The 23757-nt window shown below is 39.1% G+C and overlaps 2 protein-coding genes across 3 annotated transcripts; one reads left to right on the top strand and one right to left on the bottom strand.

The window, feature by feature from the left end:
• The first annotated feature begins 7897 nt into the window (after positions 1–7897).
• LOC148674221 (uncharacterized) lies at positions 7898–16068 on the top strand. The gene is made up of 4 exons (XM_088624169.1): positions 7898–8227; positions 9736–10616; positions 11950–12033; positions 13004–16068. Exons 1-4 carry the CDS (start codon positions 8176–8178, stop codon positions 13007–13009), a joined length of 1023 nt encoding a protein of 340 aa, XP_088480295.1. The 5' UTR covers positions 7898–8175; the 3' UTR covers positions 13010–16068.
• A 2189-nt stretch (positions 16069–18257) lies between these two features.
• On the bottom strand, positions 18258–23533 carry LOC148674222 (caspase-7-like). Of its 2 annotated transcripts, none has more exons than XM_088624171.1 (4): positions 23052–23533; positions 21163–21326; positions 20271–20406; positions 18258–19897 (listed from the first exon to the last, which is right to left on the bottom strand). In XM_088624171.1, the coding sequence occupies exons 1-4, from the start codon at positions 23260–23262 to the stop codon at positions 19653–19655; spliced, it is 756 nt and encodes a 251-aa protein (XP_088480297.1). In that variant the 5' UTR covers positions 23263–23533; the 3' UTR covers positions 18258–19652. The 2 variants fall into 2 exon arrangements, with proteins under 2 accessions (XP_088480297.1, XP_088480298.1); XM_088624172.1 differs by lacking the exon at positions 23052–23533 and adding an exon at positions 21989–22071.
• Positions 23534–23757: the final 224 nt, after the last annotated feature.

Here is a 23757-nt window from a genome sequence, read left to right on the forward strand (position 1 = left end):
GTGGCTTGCAAGTACTTAAATTAAACTTGTAGTTCAACATCAGCACTACCAAGTGGCCAGATCATGTCAGAGCTCAGAAGTTTAGCAAGGCTGGGCCTCGTCACTACTGAGATGGGAGAGCTCTAAATTTGTAGTCAATAAGTGACACGTTTCCTTCTGGACAACAAGTTCCATGTATAAATACAATTAAGTAATTACGCTGTAATAATCATTTTTGTTTGGATGTTTTTATCTTCAGGGTAACTAAGGTTTTTTTTGGGTGAAAGAAAGCCTAATGTTATCCAATTTCACTCCAGTCATGTGAAACCGCAACTAAACAGCATCTCTAATTCATGAAATTGAGAGGGCCTTGATTTAAAAAACAGCAGCTGAGTCACTGAAGAGAGCCTTTTGTGCGGTGAGGATGAGGCTGGAGGAGGGGGAGGTGCTAAGGACATGGCTGCTAGAGGGCTTCTCTGAGCAGGGCAGACTCAGTACCCGAGTCCCCTGCTGCAGGCCTGACCTCCTATCTTCTCCCCCAGCTGAATCCGATTACAGCCAGGCCCTGAGGACAGTGGGTCATTGACAGAGCGGGATGAGCAGACAATAAGATATTATCTGAAGGAATCTCTGGGTTTCCCAAAGAAAGTCCTTCTCAGTGTCAGAGTGATGAGGCGATCCTCAACCTGACATCAAATCGTCCATTTAAGAAGAAAGAACACTGGCACTCATTCATAATTCCCAACAAAAATAATAGGAACCCTTTTTCCCCTAGATTTAAGAAACATAAAGGGAAACTCATAAGGGTTTTAAAGGCTGACTATGAAGAAACTGCAGTACATAACCACCTAATATATAACAAAATCACAATGAAAATGCATCCACATCGCCTATGGTACCTTTGTCTACAGGCTCTTATAGGGAAAACACTGTATCTTAAAGACTTTGATGCCCCTTTAGCCACAGATAAAATGATTACAAAAAACACTAATGTGATTTGGACTGCAGTGATAAAACATGCCAACAAGTTATGAATTTCAATTTTACTCAGGGATTGCACTGCAAAGTTTATCAAATCTAAAAAGGAAACTAAACATGTTTAAAATAAATACCATACATTACATTAAATAAGACAAATATGGAATTAAAGATGATTGGAATGAACCAATTTTAATATGTTGTCCCTCAACACTCAATGTTAGCTTGCTGGGATTATACTAAAACACACGTACATCTTTATTTCCACAGTTAATAGGTTTATTCTATGCTGAAAAAAAGAAGAAAGAAAACACAACGTTTTGGCCGTGGAGCCTTCTTCGGGTGTGTGTTTATTTCCACAGTTGTCTGCCATCCTATATTAAAAAGAGAATCCTTGCAGAAAAAAAGATGGTTTCATCTTTATGCCCTGGGTCTCCTATTTCCCCTCTTCTTACATAGAGAATGTTGCTCCTTTGTGTCTCCTTCAACTCTTGCTTGCGTTTCACGTAACACTTTGTTTTTATTGCATTATAACAAAAGGCAGCTATATGAGCTTGCTCCTCAGATATGGCTATGAGGGGCAGAAAGAGATTAATCAGTTCTCTCCATAATGCCAGTCTCAATGAAATTGTTTTTCTCACTATTTTTAGTTCCCTTAAAAGCCTGCTTGTCATGTGTACATACTCTTATTCTACTGTCAGCCTCGATTTCCATTACTCTATTTTTATTTTAAAAATACGGAGGTAAATAAACGAAGCATTCACTCTTTAAATAAGTTTATTTGGTGACATGTGACTAACAGAAAAATAGTTGTGTACATTTCAGTCACAACGCCACTCATGTTGCCATAAAGTTTCCTGGCAGAGCTCTGTTTCTTACACTCTCTCAACTGGTGTTCCCCATGGCTCAGTCCTGGGTCCCGTGCTGTTCTCTCCACACCCACTCCCTGTGCCCACTCATCTTACTGAGCTGTTTTTATTCCATGTTTATCCTGCCAATGCTCATATCTCTCTCCTCTTTTCCTCTCTCTGATACTCGTCTCCTCCTGTATCTCTGCCTGTCTGTCTCTGAAGTCTTTTCTCCTTCCTCTTCTTCTATGAACTGTTACATCTCTTTTCTTCTTCACCTCCCCCTCTTCCTCTGTCAAGAACTTCTGTGTCATTGATCGCTCAGCTCTCTCCTGCACCAAACATTTCTCCTCTGGCACTTTCCTGACGCTTCTTCTGAAGCATGATTTGTAGACTCCTCCCATTCCTCACCAGCTATTCTACACAGCTTCTAGCCCTGGTCCTGGTATTCTCTGATGTAGATTATTGTAACTCAGCCACCCTGCCTATGCAATTTATCCAATGTGTTTTCTCTTCCTTGCTTTTTGCATGTTACTCTGTAACTCTGGCTCCCTATTGCCGATGCGAAACCCTAGTTCACTCCTACCACCCTCATCCACTCTTGTCATGCCTTCTCTTCAGTCCCTACAGCTCCTCTCACTGTCTCTTTACTCCTCCTCTTCTTGAGCTCATTGACTCTTCTCCTATGCTCCACTGTGTGGAATGAGTTGCTATACGCAGAAAGAGAGGAGTGGCTCACTCTGTCTGTTGAAGACTGTTGCCCTGCTCCAGACTCATAATGTCTACATTATACACCGACTTGTTTAGGATGAGACAGTGGAGTGCGTGATAGTATATTACTTTTTGCACATACAATCATAATGATTGTGGTACCTACTGACTGGTACCTCCTGAGCCATTCTGTCACCTGGGAGGTGCAGCAGGTATCTCCTTTACTTTTCCAACCACCCAACCCCTCACTGATAACGGCCCATTCCATGGTCTGATTGCTAGCACAACAGCTGACATTACTGTAGTCCCCACTAGCAGTATATGCTATGGTTGTGGTTCTGGCTATTTCGTTTTGTTTCCTACAGCATTTGTGTTGCACTTCCTGTACTGTACTGACCTAATTGTGATTTAATTTAATTCATGCTGTTTTATTGTATGTGCTTTCCTTTGTAGTTTATGATGTAATGCAGACGTTGTATTTGTAAGTTGCTCTGGATAAGGGTGGAAATTAAGAAAATATAACAATAGAGAAGTAATGATATTAAAAATACAAATTCACAATTTTGATTCACAAACACTGGCAGTAGGGTAATTCAGGTCCTAAAGGTTAAAGGTATCATAAAAATAGTCAAGAAGTGGATGCCTTCTTCCCTGTCTTGTAATGTTGAATATGTGCACATTGGAAATGTAATGTACAAGAGAAATACAGGAAATAGCTTGTGTTCTTACTGATCCAAGGATCTCACTTGGATAGTAGTGAAGGTATACTAGGCAATGGGCTTTAATAACATGATCTGGTACCTCAATCCATTCAGATTAATGTGTGCACGGACTTTTCTCTGTGCATTGCTTGGATGTACTGTATGCTACAGCACCGATACAAATAATTGATCTTTTCTATAAAACTGCTGGAAAGGTTCGTCAATATCTTTCACTGAGTTTAAGACAGTGACTGTAGATTGAAATCCAGTTCCTCTCTGAGCTATATTACTGTTAGTTTTAGTGACAACAGACCAGTGTGTAAACATTTTAATTGTGCATCATGTGTATTTTCTCTCCAGTACCCATCCAGGATATATTTCCTATAATATAAATGGGAGTTGGAAGTGATGTGGTCTGCAATTTCCTGTTTACTTACTTCATTCTACGTGCTGTCTAGTTCTTTGTGCTCTCCTTCCTCCTCCTAGTCCTGTTATAGATGAAGTGTATTTACCTTTTGCAAATAATTCTTCAGATTTAAACAGTATGTGTTGTCTAAAACAATTTCCATGAAATAATATTTTCGGCGATGAATGAGAGAAAGAAATGTAGAAATATACCAATACGTTCCACTGCCTGAAATGCACATGGCTCTATAAGAGCACTAAAAAAGCTGGGGTTATGGCGCTCCTCCATATTAAATTAACACTACTAAATCTATAACATCGGTTTTCTACATGATAACCAGCATCAAGACCCTGGGTAATATCATGCCAACTAACACGTTTGCTGGTTTGGGTCTGCTCCATTTTGTGCTTGGTGTTCTACTGCAGCAATGTCTACCTTTTAAAGCTGCTCGTTTAATAAGGAAGGGCTTTGCACATCACTCCCTTGGCTCTTTCTCCAGCACTAATTTCTGATAATTTGGTTGAGGAGTTTTTGGTTATCTAGGTATCACAGTAATTGAAATTACAATGTCACAAGAATACACACCATGATTAACAAAACGATAACTGTGCCTTTGGAGTCTAAGAGCTCGATTTTAATTAACTTAATATAATGTATAAAGTTCTATGTTCATGGGTACATTCTCAAGGGTATACACGAGAGCACACATGTCTCGTTAAAACCCTGTATATTGATCTCCAGGAGAGGCAGGTGACATCACTGATTCAGAAGTTCAGCTCTCTGACTCCTTCAATAACACCTGGGAGGTTGTTATGTCAGCAATACAATCTGCCTGCAAAAGTAGGACTGATATCAGTAAAATAGTCTTTCTCATTTCTTAAGCAATTTTTACACATATTTATATATGTGGTCTGTCTAAAACTCAGTTTCAGAATTTGAAAGAATGTTCAGTTTCCAAAAGCAGCTCTGTGTATACTTTTAAGGTTTCCTGTAAGTCCTTTAAATTTCACAAAAATATCCAAACTGATCCCAAGCTAGAGATAAATCCTGGTATCACCTCACCCTGTTATAATGTGTTAAAGCTCTGTGATGATACACTAAAGCAGTGGATTAAAACTGAGATTCAACAGCAGCCGGTCTCTTCCCCTCATACAGAGAGATTAATTGATTAACTCCTTCTCATATAGAGTTTGACAGGACACAGCAGGCACCACTATGGAAACAGGTAATTCTGACCGAGAGCAAAAAAGCACTTTTAATTTATTATTTATACCCATTTGACCTTAAAAAAGGAAATGCAAATGGTGCTAAAAAAAAGATCATTCAGGCTTTTAAATGTCAAATGCCACAATTAAGATTCATTATTATTAGATCTCCGCAGGTTTTCGTTTCCAGCTGAGGGGTAAAAATACCCTAATTAACATTTGGTTAATTAGCCCATGCCCTCATGTCTCTATTCATGGCAGAAACAGAACTTGAGGGTCACTAATGACTAATGATATAAAACTCCAATAAGAAAGAAATGTTCCTTCTGTTCAGGTTTGATGACAGACAGTCGATATTTCAAGAACACTGAATCTCACAAAACCTGTTTGTGCAAAGTTTCTGATCTGTCATTACAGATAATGCCTGACAACTCCCCCTTACCCCCAGTGGACAGATTCCAAGTCAGACTGAAAGCAGATTGTTTCATCTGGGGCTTGACAGTCTCTGCTCGGATAAAAAGAAATTCTCTCAAAGGCTGTGACTTCAGAAATCAAGGATTCATTCACCTTTAGCGAACTTCAGCAGTTGGGAAGCACTCCAGAAAACAGTTTAAAAGGAGCAATATTAACTTGAGGAATTTAAATATGTGGAAGAAAAAAGAATGTGGAATATGTTTTTGCAAAAATGTGTATAAAATCTGAGAAAGTATATAGTTTTAACTAGTATCTTAACACTGTGTCCCAAGTTACATTCAATTAAACACAGTGCAGTCAGTGAACCTCGTAAAGTGTTTGGGCTCTTTGTTCACAATCAGATATTCTCTTGGGTGCATGCTCAAAATAAATATTACAATCCAGGAAGACAGGAACAGATTAATCCACAACCATGCTGAGATTTTGCTGCTGTTGTAATTTTTATCTCTTTTTCATCTGTCCTCACTGGAACCTGCCGTGCGACAGCACTGAAATTTTAATGGTCTGACTCTGTTTGAAGCTGCGATACAGAGATAAAGCACATTTTCTGGCCTTTCCGTGAGGGCTGATTGTGAAGCGGCAGACCCAAAATATTCATTTCTTGTACATGTCAATTTTAAATAGGTTATGTGTAGTGCAGGATTCCTACTCTAAGATACACCAAATGACACAATAACCAGAAAAGATCACAGTTCAGTGTGAGAGGACTGTGATTTGGGCCACTGGGGTCATAGCTTAATGTGGTTAACAGTTAAAGTCGGGAAAAGCAAATCTGATCGATTCAAACAGCCAAACCAATGTTTGCGATAAAATACACATTGTTGTTTTATATCGCCGCCTGCTGGAAAACGTCTGGCAATACAGCAGTTATTTCTTTATGTGTCTAATCTCACTGACAATTGCATCAACAAACTGTATATTTTCCTAGATAATGTATATATAATGTAATCTTAATTATATCTCAAATAATGCATTGAAGGAGCTACACTGTGTTCAACATTTTAGTTTTTTACTAACCTTAATTTACTAACCTTAATTTTTCTTTAGTGAAAATTATTGCCAGTTTTATTGAACTAAAGTACTTTCTGTTGATATGAATTGCTATAAACATTTTTAAATGACAAAATAAAAAAAATCATGATATTTTAATTGGATAACAGATCTGTAGGTCGATTGCCCAGATGGTTTAATAAATGTAATAAGTTTTAGCAGAAAAACATAATCCATACAAATTGTTTAAAAAAGACAGAATCCCATTAAAGAAAGGGAGTGAAATAAATTGCAATGATAGGTAAAAGATACTACATAGGAATTTGATTCGCGTTTTCAAAATCCTAAAAGGCACCACAAAGTCACCCACTGGACGTCTTCACAAGCATTAAAACACATTAACCACTAGAAGCAGCTGCTTCTCATTTGTAACCTTCCTTACGGAGGTATATCCTCATCCCAGATCTGAGCTGAAAATAAAGATCTTTAAAAAAAAAGTTACTTGATGCATCTCTTAACTCAGTTTAACTCTGCACAACGAAGCTGTTGAGAATGAAATAAAACTACATGCTTTACTGACACCTAGTGGTAACATGCTACTACTGCATCGGTGCTGTCATCTGTTCACTTGCACCACTGTCACCGTCTGGATACTTGAGGTTTGGAGATCCCCGATGATGATTGTTAGAGTAGCTTACAACACGTACATACATGCCATACTAGGCTCAAACAACATTTTTATTTTTATTTTATTTTTCTTATTAATGAAACAATTCTATTACGCCTATCGATTACAATCTTCTTTTTCCAATCTATTTCAAGATACAGACAGCCATGTCGGAGACACTAGCTAGGAAGAGATTTGAATTGCAGTGGTTAACGAAACAGCCTTTATAGGTGGCAACCTTCAGAGACCTTCTTAGAGGCCTCAATCAGATATAATAAAAAATACGATTCGAGTTCCTTGCGCTCAGTGGCTGAATAACTAAGCTGTAGGTCTTACTTGATGATCTCCTTTCATCTTGGATGGCCTGACAACAAACTTTCGCAAAGCTCTTTGGTTTCTGCGCTGCGTTCCGGTGACCAAGGGTAACTTTGTTTTCCTCAGCAACATAAATACTGTGATAAATCTGGATGATATTCTTTGTGGAAATAAAATCTGCGTTAGATACTACTATACACATATTTTAGGAGGGACGTCCTTAAGAAAACTCGTCTTGTTCCAAGTGTGTACAGGTCTACGTAAAAGAACCTGGTAACCATTTGTAGAAAACACGACTGTATTAAAATACACCATCTTCGTTAGTTTAGCTGCCACGCATAGGATTAAATCTGAAAGACTGACATGCTCAGCCTGAAGTAAAATTACCACTTAGACCAGAGCACTTCGAAAACGTAGCTGATCAATAATCGAAGCTGAACGATCTATCGAGTAGTCGATTTTTCTCCTTCTGAGAGTAGTTTCCTTGTGTATTTAACTGCTCTTTGATTTACTCAATTCATAATTTATTACGGACACGGTCACGAGCGTTATTCACGGTTAAGGATTTCCGGTTCACTTATTCACCAGGGCTACTGTTCGCTTAATGGAGGACATTTCCTACAAGACAAGAAAAACTAGACAAACCTGGAGTCTACTGGAAAGAGCCAGTAGCACAGAGGAGGTTTGGGTATTTTTTGAGAAATGCAACGTGATATCCAATCGTAGGGCCCCCCTGTCTTTAGGACAAACCACGGCGTTGCTTTTTTGCTTCGCGTCACGTGTGATAAATCCTCTTCTGTAACCCTTTGCGACACAAGGAAGAGAGAGACAGAGGTGACGGAGTCATTTTTGACAGCGTGTACAATTTGACTCGTTTTATTTCGGTCGCTTCTGCATAAAAATGCGCCGTTTAGTCATTATTCTGTCGGTGGTGTGGTTGTTTTTAGCAGCGGGTAAGTAGGAAAACTACTTCAATTACCAGTGTACTCCTGCGTTTTGCTTGTCGCCAGACACTTTCACTTTGTTGTGTGTTGTGTATTGCGGGTGTAATTTTGGCGATTGTAATGTAACGGCCAAGACGTTGAGCTCAGCTGCGTGACCCGACGCTGGCGTTATCGGGGTATATAAAAGAGAGATTTATTGACGACTGATACGTGCCGATTTACTGTTATATCGATGGGATTTAAATCGATGGGATTTTATTTCCGCTCGAAGCTGCGTTTAAGCTGGTGTACAAAACCTGTAAATAGGCGGCCTGTTAAAAAAAAAATTACAATTGAAACAATGAAAGTGTGCAAGCTGAATGCTTGCTTAAGTTCGTCGACAATGGCCCTTGTTCCGTTTTGTCGTCGTTCTTCAAACCCTTGTAAAACGATTCTAAACCGGGTAAATTCTGATGAAATGAAAGGGATGCACCGCAGAATGTCGACTGTAATATATGGATGTTGCATTGTGGCAACGACAATATCACGGTTGTTAAAAATGTGATCCGGCTTCTTAAAGTATTACCTGACGTGAAACAGCTTTCCTGAAGTGCGTAAATATCATAGATTCGTTATGTGCTTACTTACAGTATATATGATTTTAGTATTAGTAGTTCAGGTGGGTGGTTGCGTCAGCATGCGTAGCCTGCGAAGGAACAAGTAATACTGTAGGTTTATTCCATGCTGAAAATAGAAGAAAACACAACGTTTCGGCCGTGGAGCATTCTTTAGATGTGATTTTAGTATTAGAACCTTATATCCCCTATATATGCCGCATTAGCTGAAAACAAGACTACTGTGATGGAGATAGTGTTACATATACTGTAGTATTGAGCTTGGTTCTACCTTTTGTGTAAACTTTCTCAAAGCATTTCGAGAGTGCCCCGTGTCTTTAGGAAAATAAATCTGAAAAAAGATCATTCCTGAAACTCGTTGTACTCCACCATGTAATTTTAGAGTCTGCTGTGTACTTTTTCTATTATATAGTTTATATAAACTTGTGAAAAATCTACGATTTAGCATTGCAGGTCAACATCTCTCAATGCTGGAGTGATCGCTGATCACTTTTAATATTGCACTAATGAGTCTGTGATATGAAAAGTTAAAAGAGGACAGTAAGATGTTTGGATCTGTGGATTACAGTGCACAATTGCTATAGTACATGAATTAGATAATAAACCTGACTACAATACAACAACTTGTACAGATAAGAACTCAAATAACAGATATATCTTCAACTGCAGGGCAGTATCATTGATTCACAGTTACGTATCAGACGTGTGCAGTAGGAGTTTTAAATGACATCTGGAGTTCTTCTCATAACACAGGGATTTAATTGGTTTGGACTAGTCGGTCTTTAATTGTTTTATTTTTGTTTGTTTCCTGAATCCATTGTATCCAGAATGTGTTTTTGGTTCATTTAGCCTGTTACAAAGTGTAAGAAGTTTATGTATGATTCTTTTTCTTCTTAAATGCAGCAAGCACTGGAAACGCAGCAGGTGTAAATTCAAGGAACAACCCCAGTACAACTTCCAAAGGAGAAATTGGAAGTCCAAGCGTAGGTCCAAAAACTAGTAGTACATCTCATCAGGATAAGAGCCAGGCAATCGACCAAAATGCCGCTTCACATGTTGAGTCCTCTACGACTGTTCAGACAGCTGTGGTTGTCAGTGGTCCCAGCACAAGTGCCAACAGGTCCGGTAATCCATCTGTGGCAACAAAGCAAACACAAGATTCTGTGGCAGAAAAACCTAGAACAACGAACATTCAGGAACAAAGCAAGCAGGGTGGAAATAGCCCTGAAGGGGACAAGGACAAAACCACAAACCCAGATTCTGTTCAAGACCCTCCAAACAAAGACCCACAAAGTAAAAGTACTAGTGTGCCTGACAAGCAGACAACCTCTGAACCCATATCAGACACAGAAAAGACCCAGAGCACTGAAGAGAAAAATTCTGGTGCTGCACCTGGAACCAAGATGGTTACCAGTATCGAACAAAGACACCCTGATACAGCAGAGAAGCAACCAGAAATAGTCAGTACCCGACCGCCCACTGCCCCGATGACTGGGGAGTCGCAAGATAATGATCAGGACAAGAAGCCTACAGAGGCCCAAGAGGAAGGAGAAGGAGATGAAGGAGAGGAAGGAGAAGAAGATGAAGGAGAAGTAGAAGAAAAAGGGCAGAAGACCGATGATGTAAGTGTCGATGATTCTGAAGATAACTCTCGGCTCAACAACCAGGATAGCTCTGGCCTGCAGCCCAAAGATGACTCTGAGAGCAGCCACTTCTTCGCCTATCTGGTATCATCTGCTATGTTGGTGGCCCTGCTGTACATCGGCTACCACAACAAACGCAAGGTAAGGCTGATGTCTGCTCCCTCTAACCCCCCTGCCCTTCTTTACCTTGGCCAGATGCAGGTAGTGTGTTGCTAGTCAAGCAGATCAAGCACCAGACAGCCTGCAGATTTCCCTTGCAGTTGGATTTGCCGCAACTGATGTTTAGCTTTTGTGTTGCACTGAGCTGTAGGAAGCCCCAGCGAGCTGCTATGAGTTACACTTAGAATCACAAGCTGCAAGAGCTTCAGCAAGGATTGGTAACAGTCAGCAATTCAAAATCGGGCTCATTTCTAAATGCAATCTGATATTGCACCTTACTTAACATTCCAATAGGCCTATAGTGTCATCAGCACAGATTTGGTAGATCCTGCCTAACTGGTAGTGTGGTGTAGGAGGACCTAGTCACATTAACTACCTGAACTATTAGGAATACTGGAGATGGGACTGTGCCATAGTTTGATAAAATCATTGACCTTCCATAATATGGTCTGTAAGATACTTTTCTTGCCTTATTTTCATTTGTGTCAAAACCTCCTTCCCCAGTAGAGCAAACTGGCTCAAACAGGCATTTCCCCTCACATGTCTCAAAATAACCTTTCTTCACTGCTGAAAAATACCACTGCAGTTAACACATTATGTAGTTAATAAACCCTGAGTCAACTGGCAAGCACTGAACACTGTTGCTCATGTGGGTGGAGACTCTTAATTCTCTTAACCAGTCTCTCAGAAAAAACAATCTTTTGGTCTGATCTTAACAAGAAACTAGATACCTTGTCCAGTTTTCTTACTTAATTACTTTATTGTCCCAGGTGGGAAATATGCTTTGCAGGTAGGTAAGAAATGTAATACAACACATTTAACACAACACAAACCCATTGGCAAATAAGAAACGTACATGCAGAAGATGAGAGAAGCAAGTTAGCAGCTTAAGTAAACACTTAGAAAAAAAACCAAATAAATTGTGTCATCAGTGTGCGAGAGATACATAAGATACATGTATGATGAAAAAATAAAAAGTAAAATATACAGTACAATCAGTTGTCGATTTAAGCAGGTTAATAACATGGGAATAAGGGATACCTTATTTCTATTGCACATAAATCTGGGTAGTCTAAATCAACAATCTGATGGAAGGAGCTCAGAAACACTCAGATTCCCTGTTTATTTCCTAGTTAAAAGCCTACTTGAGACTAGCTGCATTAGTGTTCTGTTTGGCAACCTCTAGCATATCTGGCACTCTGAACCTAGCATGGACAGCTCTAAGACACAGCTGCTCCAGTACACAGGTACTATACAGGAACTCCTTACTTGTCTGCTTATTGACATTTTGAATTTGTTTCTCTCTCTGTCCCAGATCATTGCCTATGTTTTGGAAGGAAGGAGGTCAAGAACGTTACGACGGCCCAAATCAAATGAGTACCAGAGGCTTGAACAGAAGGTAACAATTTTAAAGGACAGTCTGCTTCATCAAGACCCCTCTCAGCACCCCAATCACTGTCTTTCTCACAAAACTACTGATGAATTCAGTGACCAGTTACCAGGTTAAATTTCTAACCCATTTGCTTCTCAGATCATAGTTCTTGTGTGTTAGCAAGGCTGTAGTGACTATAGGTCACTAGACATTTCGGTTTAGACACCTGTTTGTCTTTTGTTACAGAGTTTTTGTTCAGGCTGAAATAAGGCTATATATACAATTTAAAGGCATTCATATAAAACCATTAAACATGATTGTTCATGAAAGTTATGCTTGTAGCTTTCTATATTCAAACATGCAAGTAATCTGCATGTTTCAATCATCTGGACATTTTCTTGACCGTAATAATTTGTGAAGTGTTTTGAAAAAATTAAGGGCAGTAGATACTATCTCTCCTACGTGCTAGACTAAATTAATGTAATAAAAAGTGGTACACGCACTATTGGAAACCTATGCAGTGTGGAACTCGAGCCATAAGTATTTTTTAAAGCAGTTTTGTTTTAAATGTTTTTTTTTTGATCGAACATTAACATCTTAGAGATATCAAGCCAAAGGATCTCTTGATTTACAAAGAATAAACAAATACCTAAACAGAACCAGAGAACATTTAAGTTCCTGTTTTTTATTTAATACTAAGTGATGACTGAGATGACAGCACTTCTAAGGCTGAGGAGTATATAATTGCTGTTTTTAATTTACACTGTGTGGTTAAATAATTAGTCTGTTTTATATCAAAACATTGTGGTTATGCCCCAGTATACACCTGTACTTAAATATATACACGAATCAACATGCATGCCTTCTTCTAAATGTTTTTTTTCTTTAGTGCACTTTAGTGTATTGTTTGTATATCTTGGACAGTACTGTAACTTGGGATTAATATCTACATCACCTCTCGCACTAATCCTCCATAATGTGCCCCTCCTTCCCCCAGCTGTGAAACACCCACTGATGTGAAGACAGAGAAGACCTTTCTGCAGATGATGTGAAGGAAGAAGAGACAGAAACGTTGCAATCTGAACATTTTTTACATTTTATTTAATGCACTTTGAACGATCCGCAATTTTTCAACTTGCTTTGTGCTTCTTGCTTGATTAGGTTATAATTTTTTAAGCAAATCTTAATGAAAAGAAGAACAGCTTTTATGTATTTTGTGGCTGCATTCTCGTTGCATGCCGTGAAGAGGATAAAATTGCCTTATGCCAGGAGCTTGCTAACAAAACTTTCTACTCAGTGCTGGGAAGTAGACACCATGGCAGGACTCCTGGGTGTCTTTCCTGTGATAAGACATCTTATTGGCAGTACAGTGCACGAATGTAGTGTGTATAAGCTGGACAGAGAAAACTCAAACCATGACTTACAAAGCAGATGAAAGTAAATATTACATTATTTAAAGATGCCAGGAACCGAGATCTAACTGAGTTAGCTAGCAGAAAGGCGGTCTGCCTTGATGAGAGTTAGAACAGATGGTTTGTTTCGTCTCGTGGGTTACAGCGTTTGTCTGCTGATGAGAGAGATGTAAGAAGTCTTGTGATTTTTATTTTCCTCAAGAACATAAACAAGGGGCTGTAGACTGCTCACTGGTTTGTGATCTTATCTGTTTGCTATGGGACTAAATTGCACTGACACCTTCAAACTGAAAGGAGAAAAAAGAGAGAGCATGTGATCATTTCTGAGCTGGAAGCCAGTCTTCTAATCTTCTACCACAGATTACTTCATCTGTATTTCCCTCTGTGTAATCTCTTCCTTGTGGCAGTGCCTGCAACTCTTTATGGTACTTTACATCTTGTGTGGATTTCAACCCAAAGTGATATTTCTGCAAGACGTTCACAAGACAGAGTATACTCTGATGTATTTCCCTGTGCACTTGGGTACAGCTAGTCTGCTTTTGAAAAGCTCCTTGTCCTGTTATTCTCTTGCAAGGAACTCGGATGACAGGCATTTTAACCAGTATCTCGGTAATGCATGGGTGAAATACAGATGCTTTAAACTGTTCTGAGATGTGGCTCTCAATGGATTTATTTCATATTTGCTAGAAACCATGGCTTGTTTTTTAACTGTGCTGCTATACAAGATCCCAGACATTTTTTAGAGATAAATGCCTCTCAAGAGCACCTTGTGAAAGGATTGAAACCTAGTAGTGTGTGAATACTTGAAAAAGTCTTGCTTTTTTGTGATTTATCTGACCAACCTTCTACAACCACTATGATACAGAGCCTTTGTCAAAATGAGCACCTTTGCCATAGCATAATTAGCATAAGATGTATGACTGTGACACAATGCTAAGCACAAAGTGCAGCAGACAGACATTTCCATACCCAGCAGTTACTTGGTTCACCTGATCATTCAGAAGACTGCTGCTGGTATAATGAGTGCAGAACGGCTGTGAGGAACACTTGAGAATTCTGTTTTTGTGAGGGCTTATTGGGTAATCTGGCCAAGCCCTTGACAATTCTCATTCAAAAGAAGCTGAGTGAGGAGTTTCTAAGGGAGCTCAACCACTCTCAGATGCAAGAGTAACATGCTGTAGCCTGGGTCCTAGCTGGTGACTATCATTTCTCTGTGGCTGCCAACAGTCAGCTCAGGACCTCCAATGTTGTAGATGGGATGAGTTGGCCAGGGATCTCTTGGTTCTATGACTCTTTCAACCTCCCCAAATGCCCTGAGTAATTTATCTGCCTCTGCTTATTCAGCACTGAACCCGCTGTGTAATAAGAGGGTTTGTGGGTCAGATTAGAATGAGGTGTGTTTTCCCTGATGTAGAGTAGGTACAAGGGGCATCATTAGGAGCTCAAAAATAAAAATACAATAGACAATTTCAAATTGGGTGGGTATTGAATAATTAATTGCTGATTAAAAAAAACAAATTGAATCAAGACTGTGATGCAATAATGATGATGATGATAAAGGATTGTCCCAGAAAGCCTGAATTGTCTTGATAGCAGAGGACTACAGTGATTGTAGAGTGATTGCAGGTCATTTGTGATATCTATGTTCTTTGAAGGCAGCAGCTTTGCTGGGGTTTAGCAACAGACTGCAGTGCTGCAGGTGTATTAGGAAAAAAAGCTTATTAAGTGAATGATGATAGTTTATGTGATTTTGAATGTTTTATCCTGGGAGTGGGTGGGTGTGGAATTTCAATTAAGATCAATTTACAAAGCAGGTCTATGATTGTTTTTTTGCCATGTGAATTTGTTAGAGAAATTACCGAAACAAAAGCACTTGCTTTTACAATGGATGGTTTTGTTAACTTCAGTTCTGAAATGTGTTAATTGTGTTACTGGTTTGTTTGTGTCTCCTATTTATTTAAAGTAGCATCTTGTAATTATGTGTTTTCATATACGTCATTAGTTCTCAGATTGCTAAAGATATCCTTCACTTTATTTAATTGAAATCAGCAATGCGGTACATTTTGAGTTTCTTCAAAAACTGCATTACTAGTGTGCTATGGAGATGACCAGTAAATATTAATATTCCTGTTGTCCAAATAGGTAATTTTCAGGAATCACAATCCATTCTCTGCAAAAGTAATCATGTTTATCCATGCAGAAAATATTTAGCAAATTAAGAGCACTTGCATTTTAAATGAGGAGCTCAAGAGAAGTGGTTTAGATGATGAGGTCCATTCTTTTTGTTATTGTAGTTTTTGCTTAGATTACTTTCTAAAAGTGGGCAACCCTAGTAAATTATTGTAACTTAAAATATTTTACCCACTTAGATTTTGTTTCAGATGTGGTAGAGTGTAGGAGAGTAAGACCAACTCTTACTGTGAAGGAAACTGTTAGGATCCTATAATTTAGTCTAAATGACAAATGAAAACAACTCTTTCATTTCTTACCTGGGACCCTTTTGGACAGAACAAGGACCTGCCTTCTCAGATGTTTCCATAGTCTGTCACTGTGGTGACAAATGCAGCTGGCTGGTGCAAAGATACTGTTTTGTTCTTTATAAATATTTGATTCACTTTTTCTGTCAATGAAAAATAAATTTGAGACCTGATTTAACCTGTTTGAGTACATCCATTTCAGAATTTTTTGCTTCTGCTTTCAGGGGACTTAAAGACCAATAAGATTTTCATTGGACGTCCTGGTATTCTTACCATTACTATAACCAGGATTCTTGCTCCTCCTTCAGCTTCAGAAGAGTTTAGAATATTTGAAGTTGGACAAAAAAAATATACTGGGCACACAAAGCATTTTAGCTTTACTTTAAGCATAATTTTAATTAAATTGGAAGTATAATTAGGGGTTCAAAGCAATTACTGGAATTACTGGTGAAAGTCCCTAATGAGAATTTTAAGGCAGATAAAGTTTTAGGTATTCCATCCTTTTGTTGAAATGAATTATGCATTCCTGGCAGATGACGTTTAATGTAGACATGCACATGCAACCAAGCATAAACTATTAATAAAATGGAAATGCTGAGCTAGAAGAGACTTAGAATATTGTGTACAGTTTTGGTCATTATGTTCCAGAGCAGAGCGATGCATGCTGGGGCTTAAACGTCATATGCTGAAATGCTGAAGAAAATGAACCTTTTCAGACTTGAGCAGATAAGACTATGAGGGAACCTGTTCCAAGTATTGAAAATCCTTGGCATCAAAAGTATTGGTCATCACTTTGCATACTTCTTTGGAATAAACAATGAAATACAAACCAGAGGATGTAATTGGAACATACATGGAAGTGCACTTCAAAATAAGAATGTCTTTCCACAGAGGAGTGGAGTATGGACTAAGCTACCCAACCAAGCTCTTGAAGCTGATACCCTGCCTTCCTTCGGGAAACACCTGGTTGAGATCTTTCGATCGATTAGCTGCTAAAAACAGACTAGATGAGATAAATGGCCTCATGTTTGTAATTGATCCAATGTTCTTAATTCTGCTATACAAACATCACTGCTTACATCACCTAAAGAGCATTAGTCTGGTTACTTGTACAGTTTTACAAGACCTGACGTGAAATCCTATATATGTCTAAGTCTAAGATGGAAATAAAGTGAATCGTTTAATTGATTGCTTAGAACGCCACCAGGAGGGGCCATTGTCACATCTTTTGGATTTCAGCAACGCGTACTACACGTTTTATTTAAAAAGTTGTTTTTCCCCTAAAGATTTTCTTTTTCAAAATTTCACTTGTGGTTATTTCAGTCGTTTTGTGATCTGTCACAGACTAGGACGCTTTCAGAGAAATGTATTATTTTTAGGATAAGTCTAACAAAAGAAAACAAAATTATGAACGAGGATAAGGGAGTTGAACCTTTGATATTCCGTGTTTCCTTATTACCCTTTTATTACCCTTTTCAGAGAGGGCAGTGTTAAGAGGCCAAGGTACAGTTATATCTAAAGCACAGTATTGACATAAAAGAGCCACATGATTTTCTCGTATGTTCAGTAAACCACAACAGGCTTCTTGCTCAGTAAAATGGACTGATAAGATGCAACGTTTTCTATATGTGTAACCTTCATTATCGTAGTTCATTTATAAATTACACGTTCGTGGTTTAAAAACATGTAGCGAGTTTATATAAAATGATGTTCACTTCACGGGACTTCGGTGCGGTTCTCGGTAATATTTTCTGTTCAACAATTTAAATAAAATTTAGGTTCACGTGGGAATTTCATAAAACAGATTTAAATGAGTGTCGTCCCAAAAAAAGAGGCTGCTTCTTAAGAAGTCAGATAAGTTCCGCACTCCTGACGCTCATAGCTGTCAAAGACAGAAAATATTTTTTGTCTTTTGTTTAACGTGAACACAAACTTGGCACGCATAGTTTTACTTCCAGTATTTTCTTTTTTAGTACACAGTAAACGTAACGTAATTCATTCAGGTGTCACAAGTTTGGTGTCCGGGTCATTTCACTAAAGATTAAACAACCGTGTCCGGGTTTCCCTTTCTCTATTTATCTCAAGATGTTAGTAACCTCAGTTTTTGTGAGGCCAGGTGTTCTACCTGAACAGCCAGATCCTTCTAAATGAGTAACACCTGATGGGTGCTGGAGGGCAAATCCGACAGAGGTGATGACAGACGCATTTGTCTATCTATGCTTGATGCATTTCTTGAGAAAACGTGTTAAACTGTCTAGTATGTGACAATACAGAAAGTCCATTCTCTTGGTAGGGACAAATAATGGGGTAGGTGAAAAGTTTCAAAAAGATAAATTTACAGTACAAAGAATATATGCAGAAGGAGGTGAAGTTGTTCTTTTTAATTTAATTCATTTAACCAGGTTAATATCTTAAGAACAAATTTACAATAATAACTTGGTGAAGAAGCCTGCAGCACAACAAAGTGTGCAATTTAAATCAAAGTATTGTTTTTTAAATTAAATCCATACATTTTAAATAATTATTAAATTGTTAGATGGCATATAGTACTGCAATATATTCTGAAGAATTAAATTATTTTCTCAATTAAAGGTCTGTAAATTAATATTCCTCAGGCATGCAGAGAGGGCTGATCAATCAAAGCAGAAATATAACAATCAAAGGAGTTGCATTGTCACATTTGTGGCACAATTTAACTTTCCTTTTTGAATCAATTTCAAAACATTTCATGTATATTATTGTCTTGCAATGCAAAATTAAACTGTATTTATTTAAAACCTATTTTCAATGGCTAAACTTTAATCAAATACTATTTTACTACTATATGACTATTTTTTTAACTATAAAATGGAACATGATGCAAAACAATCACTTAGCTGTTCTTTTAATTGCACCTGTAACTTATAATTCCCTAAATGTCATTCAAAGAAACAAAAGCTCAGTTACTTATGCTCAGTAACTAGGTGGCTAAATGTGTAGAGGGCTGTGGGCTCAAATTCACGTGTGAACCAAAAATCTGCATATAAAGAAACTGGTCATTGTAACAGTAGCGAGTTGTTTTGGATAAATGCATTAGCCAAATAAATTAAGAATCATGAGAACAATCCTAGTAAGCAAGATCCCACAACCAGATGCTGCTGTGTTGATATCTGTTCCACCGTGTGCATTGCATGGCATCACATAGCAGGTATCCTGCTGTCAATCCTGTTCAGTTCCATACTTCAGGGCTCTATATAAGTACAATATGAATGACTTTCACCACTAGTTACAAGATAAAATTAGAGAGCTAGCAGTGTTCTGAAACAGGAATAATTCAAGAAGACACTTCATAAAGCAAAGGAAATAATCATTGTAGAGATCTTATTTTAACATGAAACATATACAGTATACCTACTAAAAATAAAAAAATATAATTTAGGGACCAAAAACCAGGACATTTGGGGAGCACCATATCTGTATACCCTCCAGTGCCACAAACTAGACAAGCAGTGCCCAGTTGTTTAGCCCCATTCACAGGATGTGGAAACTCAAATGCCTCACTAGAAGTGTGTGACTTTAAAGCATACGGGACAAGGGCATAGAGTCAGGAGTCCAGGGTGTTGGGCAACATCTGACATTTGTGACAAAGCCCAGTCCACGGTCAGACTGCACCAACTACATCAGCCCTCAGTAGCTTCACCACGGACCAGTTGCAGGAGCTGGATGGCAACGGGGCCTCGTCAAGCGAGGCTGTGAGAGGGGAGGCTGGGGACAGGTCTTACTGTGGGTGCTGGGCTCTGTCAGCGAACGGGAAGACCTCTCGGGTGAGTCGGGTGACAAAGCAGGGCATGACCTTCTTGCCAGCCAGGTCCCTCCCCCTGGCTTCAAAGTTATAAGCCACACGGTAGTTGAGACGGGTGAGGAGCTGGTTGATCTCCAGGTTCTTCCCACCCTCCTCTTCCAGGAGGTCGCAGAGGGTCTGGATGAACACCGAGCCCAAGGGGTGAAGGAAAGCCGAGTACCCTGCCGACGACAGAACACAGCCGTGTTTAAGACTTCTGGCCCTGTTGATCGGTCACTCTCCCAGTCATTCTAAAAGCCACTATAACGTGCTTTCTTGCCAGTAAAATGAGCTGAATTCTCATTCTTCCATGGCTTCTCTTATTAAATCAAAGGTCCAGCACTTTTATTTGAACATTTTTGGATTCATTACTTGTTGTCCTAAAATGTCTAGAAGGCTAAGACTGCTTACCTTGTGTTCCCTTTGTTAAAGCCAAGAAGGTGTATCGGTCTCCCTGTTCCACCATCTTTCATTCTGGGTGACCCGGTACATTAGCTTCAATAACGCGTTCAGCCTGTTCTTGGTGGCTGACTTTTCAGCGTGACTGGGTCTTACCTGGTGAAGTAGCGAATGTGACGGCGCAGTTGATGGGGATGGCGTGGCAGTGAGAGAAGCTATCTTCTTCCTGGCTGAGCTCTGGCGAGTCTGTCTGGAGTTCCACCCCGCTATCCAGATCGGTCCCACGACAAGCCTGCGAAAAACAGAGAAACACAAGCCAATGCTATGGTTCTATGACTAGCAAAGACCTTTCTTCACAACTGAAGTGTGGCACTCTCAAAAATGTTGAAAGACATGTCCATTTTGTTTGCAAAGTCAATACCCCAGTACAGATAAGCTAGGAGGAGAGTTATTTTCACCCTGACTTAGGTCTTTCCATTAACTCTTCATCTTTAACATTCAAATTCAAGTACTGTACAGAAGACTTTTTGCAGAAAAATGTTAGCTCTTCTGTTTAGTTTACACATGCTTGGCTTTATACAATTAATTTTTTTTGCAACAGGAAATGATAATTTTCAGTCAGGTTCTCGTACATTCCCAAGACACATTGTAAGAATTTCTGGAGCATAGCTTTTGATAAAAAAAACAGAGCAGACTGGTTTTGTCAGAGAATTTCGAAGAGAAGTATCTAAGAATACCTAAGAGTATCTTAGGTTAAATGTTTGATTGAGCATGTTTCCAGCCTAATTCTAACCTGAACAAGTAGTCAAGATGATCTCTGTGGCACTGATTAATATAGATTTTATTTTCGTATCATGAAGGAGTGTCACAAGATTAATAAACTCAGATCTCTTTCACATTTCACAATCCCTAAGGTCTTAAAGAACCTCTCCTGGGAAGAAATGTGGAAAAATCTGCATCTGGAATTATTTTATGGAAGAAATGAAACTCTGTGGCCTGGACAGTTAAAACTGTAAAAGTTAAAATACAGAGAACAGACATGACCTACCTGCACAAAGAAGACCTTAGTCTTCTCAGCCATGACAGGATTTCCAAACCATCCAAAAATATCTGCCAACCTCACTGCAGCCCCATCTGCCCCAAAAATTAGACCTTCCTCTCCGTGACTAGACAAGACCCCCACGAAACACTTGTCGACTGGCTCCGTGCTTGCTGGGGAGGTAAACGGAAGAAAAGGAGAAAGGAAATGGAAGGTTTGCATGACTGGCATTCTTCTGGATATTCCCCATGTTGGTCTCTTGCTCTTTTGTGATTGTTTTCTTTGCAAATGTGTTTCTTGGCTTAGTTAAGGGTATAGTTCAGTGAACGAAGACTAGATAGTGCTAGTAGCCAAAATAAAAGAATTACAAGCTATCCGTCCATCATTTTCTAACCTCTTTATCCGATACAGGCTCGTGGTGGAACCTAAGCCCGTCCCAGGAAGAAATGGGCACAAAGTAGGACCCTGGATGGGACACCACACAATCACAGGACAGACAAAACACAAACTCACATCGGGACCAGTTTTCCCAGAAGCCACTCAACCTGTCCTTGGGCAGTGGGAGGAAACAAGAGCACCCAGAGGAAGCCCACTCAAGCCAGGGGAGAACATACAATCTCCATGCAGATAGCACCCTAGGAATTGAACCCAGGGCCCCAGCACTGTGAGGCAGCAGTGCAAAAGCACCGCATCACCGTGCCACATCTTATTTTTAAAAATAATTTTAATAAAGCAGACTAAACAAAGAACACATAATGGAGGAATTGAGTAGAAAGCACAGAAAAAATACCATCCTTCTTTTTCTTAGTTCTACATAACAAAAACAGAGTTTTACCTGTTTTCATGTTTCATCAAAACTGGGACCAAAGGTTTTTCTCTTTTAAGCAGTAATGTTTTATGGCTTCTATCAGCTGGGGCAGCCTCCTTGTGTAATATACTATGACCTAGTTGAAATCATGTGATTTATGAGAATGTCAATTATCACTGCTTCCTTTAAAATCTGTCTGACTTAAATTGAAGGTCTGGGAATTCTGTCTGCAGGTTTACTAAACAGAGGTGCCAAATTGTCTGCCCATGTGAACAGATGCAGAAATATACATCTGCTGGGAAAAGCCGAGACAGTGCACATTAATATAACTGCAACTGCAGATTTATTTATCACGCCTTCACATTACATCCAGACAAAAGCTGTTGGGTTACTGCATGCTTGGTCACAATATGAAAACTAAAGGGTATATGACGTGTTCTTAACACCTGTCTTCATGATTGTGGGTTCTGCTGAGCTCTTTTTGCAAAGCTCTTATGATTCTTGTTTCCATTCAGTTCAAGCTTTATTGTCACCTAGGGGAAATCTGTTTTACAGCACAGTCAAACAACACAATGACAAATAAACATCACCAAAAGGGAAGAGAATACAGTAGTGTTACAGCAGAAAAGAAACAAGAGACAGGGTAGATACTTTGCATTGTTTAAGAGTGTAAATGCAGTGGGAACGAAAGATTTCCTGGGTCTGTTGGTTTTACACCTGGGAGCACATTATTATCACATTATTTTAATTGATAAACACATTTTATACATTGATTATTTGTTTTGCATGGCTCTAGGCAATAACAATTAAATAAATACATTGCCATTTAACAGTTTAAGAGAGCAGATTTGTGTACTGAAATTCAACCTTGCAGTTTCAATGTGTTTCAGTGTGTGGTGTTAACTCAATAAATCACACCGACAGAACTTGCTGTGTACAAACATATACTGCATTACATACTGTAATGAATATAGTGATGAATGCATATAAATACATGGTAGTAAGCACTGTTTTCACAAGAGCTGGTACATCACTTACATGGAGCACCATAAAGACATGCAAGACATTAAATCACACAGCTTGGGCCTACCTGTTTTAAATACTTGCTGGATCTCATTTGCAGACAGGTCATTGTGAATGTCCACCTGGAATCCCAGTCGAGAAAGGATCTTGTGGAGTCTCTTTGTGTCTCGACGCGCCCCATTTCGTATGCCCAAATCCACTCCGGGATCAAATTTGGTCACCGAAACCAAAACAGCCTTGTTACAGGTTAGGGGCTTCCTTGTCCGTAAGAATGGCATTGAAGAGGAGCTCAGCAACTGGGAGGAATTAAGAACTAAACCTGGATGGCAGTTTATGGGAAATCCACTGATCAGATATCCCGTGATCTTAAAAACGAACAAAAGTACAGACTTTAATGAACTCTCAAGCTAAAGAGACCTCCAAGTACTGGAAGATGCATCTACCAGTTCTAGGAAGAGAAGAGGCTGAGATCTATTAAGCAAGCTTCCCATAAAGAAAGAAAAGGACTCTTTACACTTCTGAATCATATACTTACCTAAGCGCTGTGAAGCATTTTAAATTAGCAACCACTCCCTCCTGCAGGATAGCCTTATAAGGAAATTGCCTTTCTCCCTTATTTCCCCCTTGTGTAAGTTTCTTGATTTGCTTGCACACTTATCCCTGTTCATTCGAGTAAATACACCTGTGTTGAAATTCCAAGAACCTTGTGTTTTCTTCCATTGGAAATTGCCAATTACAAGCACACAGCTGAACATTTTAATTGTAAGAATTGT

Source organism: Lepisosteus platostomus, chromosome 3 (assembly GCF_059453375.1).
Source record: "Lepisosteus platostomus isolate fLepPlt1 chromosome 3, fLepPlt1.hap1, whole genome shotgun sequence".
NCBI classification, from domain to species: Eukaryota; Metazoa; Chordata; class Actinopteri; order Semionotiformes; family Lepisosteidae; genus Lepisosteus; species Lepisosteus platostomus.